General features: G+C 36.3%; 1 protein-coding gene across 1 annotated transcript; it reads right to left on the bottom strand.

Annotated features, from left to right (window-relative positions):
- Positions 1-5,378: 5,378 nt before the first annotated feature.
- Positions 5,379-6,856, bottom strand: LOC128988880 (aminoacylase-1-like). The gene has a single exon (XM_054410624.1). It carries the CDS (start codon positions 6,741-6,743, stop codon positions 5,553-5,555), a length of 1,191 nt encoding a protein of 396 aa, XP_054266599.1. The 5' UTR covers positions 6,744-6,856; the 3' UTR covers positions 5,379-5,552.
- Between the last annotated feature and the right edge of the window lie 1,402 nt (positions 6,857-8,258).

Consider the following 8,258-nt stretch of genomic DNA (forward strand, 5'->3'; position numbering starts at 1 on the left):
ATTCACCCTGCATTTATATTCAAGTTAAATAAAATACACGCCAATGTGTTTGTCGTAAAAGTAACGATAGTAACAATGTTGCACAGATGAATCTGAGAGTGCACCCTCGTCAATGTGTACAGTTCGCAAACAAGACTACATAGACAGCAAGACGTCAGTGGTCGGTAGACGAGGGCTGGGTGTCAGGATGGGCACTCGGGCGTTCTTCGCCAACTCACAGGTCGACCTCAACAGCAGTCAACACATGTCTTCTCAACTCAGCATGTCCATCAACAGCAACTACTCTCCCCCTCGGTCACCCCTGCCAGAGGCTTACGTGTTGAGTAAGTTGACCAATGTTTGTTTATTTGTATTGTAACTACTTGGTAAAACCAGTTTGATAGTGCGATAGTGTATTGTTCTTTGACTGTCTCACTTAAAATTCTACATTTAGTAACTTTTGATGTAATGCTTGTTACTTAAGTGTACCTGAACAATCTCTTGACAAGAAATTGCGCTCAGAACCTAGCCCCCTCTTCACTCACTGGCTGATAAGAGACATAGGAATTGGCTAACTCAGGAACTCGCTAACTCGGTCGTGTGGCGGAACTGGCTAACTCTGGAACTGGCTAACCGTCTCAGTCAGGAATTGGCTAACTCCGGAACCCGCTAACTCGATTTTGTCTCGCGGCGGAATTCGCTAACTCTGGAAGTCGCTAACCCGGCCGCGCCCACTGCTCGGAGCGTTGCCAACCTTGTACGACAAAATAATCGTACACTGCCGTATTTCAAAATGTCAGTGTCTATAAAGATACAGTAAATGTTATTTTTTATTGTTATCAATTCCACTTTTAACAGATAACTAGCCCAAAGTAATTAAAAGACAATTAAAAAATCATGAAAAAGTGTTTTTTATTAAACTGTACAATGGCCAGTTAAATGTTTATGATTTCGATCTTAAATATAAATGCCATCAGTATAAAAGAAAATAATAGAATATGAAAAATATTCAAAATTTAGTTTAATTGGTAATAAATAATTAAACCTCTACGAAAATAAGCTAAAATACACGCAAGTTCTTAAACACGGAAAACAGATTTAATTGTAATGTCGTAATAAACCAAAACCATTAATTAATACAGTCATCAACCATCGTAACTTTCATAATTAATTCATAGATTTTAAATTAAATGTTCGTCATTGAACCGTCCAACTTACGTGTACAAATATGATGACATAGACTAAGTTTTTATCCAGGCCTAATAGTTTGAACCAAAGCATTGTAGGCCTACTAGTAAATAGTTGCCTAATTCTAAAATGTGTTGAATTTTTTGCAATAATGTTTCATGTTTTAAAACAGTTTTTAGATTGTACACCTAAGCACCACTAGTAAAAAATAGGAGAAGATATAATATTCATATAATAAAACGTGACAGGGTTATTTTAATTCACGATTTTTAATAAACTAATTGACGGATTTTCCTGATTTGAGTGTTGGGTTTCCTTTATATTGCTTTCACAAACGATATACACTATACCAAGCCATTGCTCGGTTCACCGTTCCCCAGTACTGAGCTACACAATAGACAATAGCTTTGTTTTTGGATAAGATAGAATCAGCCTGGAAAAAAACTCCAGACTTTTAAAAAGTAAGCCTACTGAAGGACGTAAAATTAATATTAATTCAACAAAATTAAGAGGATGACCCGGGTTCTACACTAATAGCCTACGATAAAAGAAATTTACAAGTTGTATTTATGCATAGACTAACTTTTAATGCAATCCATGAATACATTAGGCCTACCACTTTATAATGTATTGATAAATATTTATTTAAATTCAATAGCTCTATTTAAAAATACATAACCACTACAATGTGATTCTGTAATGACGTTTAACGTGTAAATTTTATTATGATTTATGATTTAAGGTTACTACAAGCCCAGTATATAAAATACGAACTAAAAAATTTTATTTGCAGAAGTTCACAAAATGGTATTTATTCGAATAAAAGAAACAAATGGCGGACTACGAAAATAGATATTTCATAACATGTAATAGATCCAAATTAAATGTGCATTTTTATCTTTTTCATACCAATAAGCTACTATTTAAGTAAGAAACCCACATATAAAACATACTCCCTTATATTAGTACATTTCTCATCCTTATGGATGATCTGAAGACAGTTGTATTGTTAGTTCTGTCCGGTGTACTGTCTTTAGAGGTTGTGTTTGGTTTACAATTGTTTCTCGTTTTCAGTAATTTAAAACCTCGTTTAACCAAATAAAACGTTCTATAATCACAACTAATAACACGTCCCCTAGTTATATAACCAAACAGTAAGGAACAAATCATGAAGTTAACTATAAAATAATAGAAACACAATTTTGTCGACACTAGCGATCAGTGTCACCGGACATGAACTAGACACCAAAAACGAGCTTCAAAGTTTACAATGGGATGTAAAGTTTACTTGTGTTGGTTAGTCTATGGTAAGACTATAATGCATTTTCCACCCTAATAATCATAAGAACTTCTCTGTGGTTAAACATACTTCAAAATATATTTATTTTATCGACTACGTTGCTCTTACTCCTAATTAAGCGTAGGATACGACATTATGGTGCCGATACGATATAGGTACTACACTTTCGGCAACACTGGCCAAAAATATTCGTGCTTGGCTCCCATTGGACGGCCCGCGAGGCTTCTGATTGGGAGTTAGCGAGTTCCGCCGAGGGACCGAGTTAGCGACTTCCGTACGAGGACGGAATTCGCTAACCCGGCTCTAGAGCGGGTTAGCGGGTTCCGGAGTTAGCCAATTCCGAAACCGAACAAGTTAGCGAGTTCCTCTCATCGACCAAATTTGAAGATAGGGCATTTAACATGGGGTTAGCGAGTTCCAGAGTTAGCCAATTCCGCGGACCCGCTGATAAAGCTGGGGAGAGGGCAGGTCAAGCAGAAACTTTCTCTTATCACTGGACACGGCCATTTGAGGAAAACCCTCCACACTCAAGGAATTGTCAATGACAATCATGACTGTCGACTTTGCAACCAGTCCAATGAGACCCCCTGCATATACACACCTTAGTGTATATCAGTGTCTCAAAGAATTTATGGTTTACTAGCAGAGTACCCGTCTTTCGTACGGGGTTGGCAAATAAGTATATAGGGCTTATTGCAGTTATACTCAAGCTTTGCCTTTGTAATGGGTAAGGACACAATTTTTGAAAATTAAATTTGTTTCTTTAAATTTATAGTAAGCTATAACACATCTACCATTGCCATAAGGCTCTATCACTGCACCAAAATCATAGAAATAAATCAATAAAATAAATAAATCAAATATTCAAATTTATATAGATATCAAAAAGTGTTTATTAAGTTAAAAACATAAACATAACTGTAAACAATCCTACTTTGACAGTTCTCATAGAGTATCAAAGTTTTTGTTGCTGCTTAGTTCAAACTAGTGGGGCCTTGGTTCAAATTAACTGTTTTCATAAATCTAATATATAAAATTCTCGTGTCACAGTGTTTGTCTGCAAACTCCTCCGGAACAACTTCACCGATCGTTATGAAATTTGGTGTGTAAATTCTGTAGGTATGCGAATCGGACGTAAACTATTTCCCGTTTCGAAATTCTTAAAAGGGCTCCGCCCCAGTGGCTCTGGAGTTTCCCATGTTAACCTTATGAGAAATGGAATTAATTAATCTTAACAGCTGTTTCAATTAAACAAGTTGGTTCTGTTCTATGATGTTCAATAGCATTAAAGTTACAAGGATTACCAACAGAGTGCAGCACTATTATTTCTTTTACATTTATGACAACAGCTAATTTGCAACCAAAAGGTGAGTGAGCGTAGCGAACGAACTTCAACCTGGAGGCGAGTTAGCGTAGCGAACGAGCTAACCTGAAGGCAAGTGAGCGCAGCGAACGAGCTCCAACCTAAAGGTGAGTGAGCGTAGCGAACGAGCTCCAACCCAAAGGTGAGTGAGCGTAGCGAACGAACTTCAACCAGGACGTGATTGAGCGATGCGAACGAGATCATCTTGAAAATTAAACGTAACGGTACTTTCTTTCCATCGGTCTGTCTTAGGGGAAACCTATAACTTAGGCGATACGAAGTTCGCCGGGTCAGCTAGTAAATAAATAAAATATTGTGCTGCACCCTGTTGGTAAATCTTTTAACTTTTAATGCTTTTGCAGATCATAGAATCAACTTTTGTATTAGTTGAAACAGTTGCTGACAGAATTCTTTAATTCCCTTAAAATATGAATACTCATAAGGTTAACATGGGGAACTACAGATCCACTGGGGCGGAGCCCGAAAGGATTTTTGAGATAAGAATGTGCCTAAATGTTAATCGCGAATGTGAGCTCGTCATGCCAAATTTCAGCCCAAAACGTCCAGTAGTTAATGCGTGATTGAACTTCAAAACTAACAAACAAACACACAAACTTTCACATTTATAATATTAGTAAGATAAGATAATTATTTCATTAACCACCTTAAAGGCAATCTAAACCACCAGCTTCACAAAAAAAAGAAGTATGTAGATAGTACAAAAGCTTTGAGGGTTGCATCTAAAGCACACTGTTGTGTAGCTAAAGAGATGAAAATGAAAATAAAATGTTATATTAGGCCTCAAAATCATTGGTAATTAATTTCTGTTATATGACAGCCCAGATAATTCTTTCACTTTTGTTGGAAACAAACAAAATGGCTAATTGTACTTCATTAGCACGTATTCTATAATTCAGGTTGTAGAGATGTATATTGGATGAAAAAATATGAATTGTCCAATGTCTATACGGTGTCAGAAGTTTTTTTTTTTTTTCTACAAGATTTGTAAAATAATAAATCTTACAGTTTGCAAAATAAATGTGATATTTGTTGCAGATTCAAGTATTAAGTCTGTCGATGATCATTTTCATGTTGATTTCCAAGAAACAATCAGTGAATCACTAGCGGAGAAGTTTGATAACATTCCTTTTGTTGATGAAAGAATCCTAACAACAGTAAGGTAAGTGATATTTAACATTTTTATATTGCTTTTGCTAAACAGAAAGCAAATATAGTTTTAACACTCTCAGGGCTACGGTAATCCATGTGTTATGTATTATATATCTTCAACCAGTTGCTAGGGGTTTACGGTGCATCGAAAAGGTCGGTATGGTTTGGTACAGCTTTTTTCTCGGTATGGATTTGATTTGATACAGCCTACAATAATCAATAACTTTCAATTCACTATTGTAGTCAAAAACTTGTCAAAAGTAATTTTTCTCAAGTCAAACAGTAAAACTAATAAGACAAGCCAGCTGACTAGAACCAAACAGAACGGCTGAGTAAAACTACACATTATTGAGGGGGGAAAATAACAAATAAAAAATGTTTGCTAAAATTGTTGCATTTTTATAATTTGCGATTCTTAGAATTTTTAGTTTGTAACAATATTAAATTATCTTCTTTGGGTGCTAAATAATTAAATACCCAATGCAGTTGCTTTCATTACACTTTTATATCTAAACATATCATTAAGAACATGTACAGAGTCAATAATACTTATTACACATCAGCCAAAGCAGATATTAATTTCACGTATATTTGAATACCATTCAGGAATACTTTTCTGTTCAAAAATTCATCGTGGTCGTGTAGGAGCACTGGTGTGTTATTCATCGGCGAAAAACCAAAGGCAGGAATTCCAAGACCCCTGATGTATCTAGCGTCAGTAGCAGCAGGAAATATTTGAGTGTTCACCTTTACGCCCATTTGGTCAAATTGAGATTTCAACGCAACCCACCAAGGGTTTTTATCGGAGAGCCTCGTCGGTTCTATTCTTTTCTTCTTGTCTTGTATTTCAACTCTGACTCCTTCGCCGGCTTGTTTACACACTTCGTCAATCCACTTTTCAAACTCATCGTGATCATAGTTTAGACTGACTCTACAATCGAACACTGCCCTCAACTCTGGCGGGACCACATTAGTTTGAACCCCACCTTCTAGCATGGTCATATTTATGGTGGTTACGTCTCCTAGCGTTAGATTTGGATTATCTTTAAGCTTTTGCTTTTCCTCAGATCGTTTCTCCATGAATTTGTTGATAACAATTGAAATCTTTTCACCAGCCGTGTTATCATGGAGGAGAGATCCGTGACCGGGAGTTCCGGAGCAGATTACAACGAGTTTATAACACGTCCTCTCTCCATAGTATAGGTTATACTCCTCGTTTGGACTAGCAACTCCTTCGTCCAGTTCGCACCCGATGTTAAGCTTTTTGAAAGCATCAGTTTGTACAAAAAGTTTCATACCCTGAGATCCAATTTCTTCGTCTGGGGTGAAGCAGATGTGGACGGTTCTCTTGGGTTGGTATCCTTGCAGAATAAGTCTACGTATAGCCTCCAGGTATTGTATACCTACACACTTCATGTCTTGGGATCCTCGAGCGTAGATGTTACCTGCATCGTCCTCTTCCGCTGCGAAAGGCTCGTAGGTCCATTTGTCAACAAACACTGGCACTACGTCCATGTGAGAACTCAGTAGTATAGAAGGGGACTTTACCTCACTACCTATCCAGCTGGCTATCACCACTGGTTTGTCTGCAGCCAACCACTCCAGCGTAAAGATCAATCCCAACTCCTCCGCGTAGCTCTTTAAAAACTTAACACAATCATTGTAGTCACAGTTTGGTTGCACTGATGGAATTTTCAAATATTCTTTAAACTTGGCAACAGCCTTTTCGTCAAGAGATGACATATTATTGACAGTTATCAATGAGTCACAAAACAGTTAACATCACAACACTTTATCACAGTTGAGTTCAGTTGTTCACTGCAGTGAGACTGAGACTGATATGACTTGATTGTTGTGACCTTCCCCCCTTCCCCCCAGCCATGATCTCAATAAACAAAGGCATTGCCACTTAAAACAAACTGTAAATCTAGGCTTTTATGCCCAAGGCCAACAGGTTTTTCTGGTATGCCACTGGATTTGTTATGTAACAAAACAATAAATCTAGTTTTATATTTATTAAATAAATAAAGTATGATGATAATAATTTGTTATGGTTTGTTAAGTTTAATGTAATAATTGTCTATATATATATATACATATAGTGACTTTTTTTATCATTAATTGACAAAAAGATCTGGGCCTGAAATGTTGTATTAGAAATAATGTTTAAATTGTCAATATATTTTCAATGTAATAATGTCTAATTAATATTTAAAACCTAAGATGTAAAAAATTAAATTACTTCAATAGTAAAATGTGTTAATTGTGTTTGTAATATTTGATATGAAATTTATCACTCAAATTTACCACGATTTCTTGTTAACAGTTAAATGTTAAAAAGCAATGCCAAAGAATATGATACAAATCCAAGATATTTACTGACTAAATCATTGATTGAAATTTGTTCAATCTTTAAGCAAAAAAATTTAAATAACAATTTAATCACTATATGATTACTATACAGTAATTTGTTTTTATATGATAGAAAGAAAAATTTTTATGAAAGGGAATCCAATACTAAAATTGTAAAAAAAAATAGAAACCAGCCTAATATATGTTGTATTTTAAAATGTTTCCAAAGACTTAGAGAATTGACAAACTTAACAGTTAAACTGCAGTGCAATGACTTGCACATACTTATCTTTGTTTTCCTTTCATCAGGGTATCCAGAGTTCATTTATTTAGTGTGTTATTTACATGTAGCTAATAACACAGTGTTTGTTCCTATTTTACTGTTTCATAGTGTACTGGAGTCCAGGTTGTATTATTTAAACTCTTTGAATTTCTGAAATGTCTTTAGATGAACTTGCAGTTGAAAACTTTAAAGAGTACTTGAGGATTCCATCTATCTCACCAGATTGTGATTACAGCGAATGTGTTGAGTTTATCAAACGAGTTGCAGACGACATAGGTATTTTTGTGCATGTGGAATGGGTGGATACGGACAAGCCGGTGGTGATAGCCAGCTGGCTAGGCAGTGAGCCGCAGTCTCCTTCTCTACTGCTGAATTCTCACATGGACGTGGTGCCAGTGTTTCCCGACAAGTGGACTCATGAGCCGTTTGCTGCCGAGGAAGACGACGCAGGTAACATTCACGCACGAGGGACTCAAGACATGAAGTGTGTTGGTATACAATACCTCGAGGCTGTCCGTAGACTCATCCTGCAAGGATACCAACCCAAGATAACTGTCCACATCTGTTTTTCTCCAGACGAAGAAGTCGGCTCGCTAAAAGGGATGAAAAAGTTTGTGGAAACA

The sequence above is a fragment of the Macrosteles quadrilineatus genome, unplaced genomic scaffold, assembly GCF_028750875.1.
Source record: "Macrosteles quadrilineatus isolate MER2022 unplaced genomic scaffold, UCM_ALF_1.0 Scaffold_3__2_contigs__length_128488019, whole genome shotgun sequence".
Taxonomy (NCBI): domain Eukaryota; kingdom Metazoa; phylum Arthropoda; class Insecta; order Hemiptera; family Cicadellidae; genus Macrosteles; species Macrosteles quadrilineatus.

Excerpts from the sequence above, each read along its gene's own strand:
- LOC128988880 (XM_054410624.1), bottom strand. The coding sequence starts at position 6,743 with ATGTCATCTCTTGACGAAAAGGCTGTTGCCAAGTTTAAAGAATATTTG.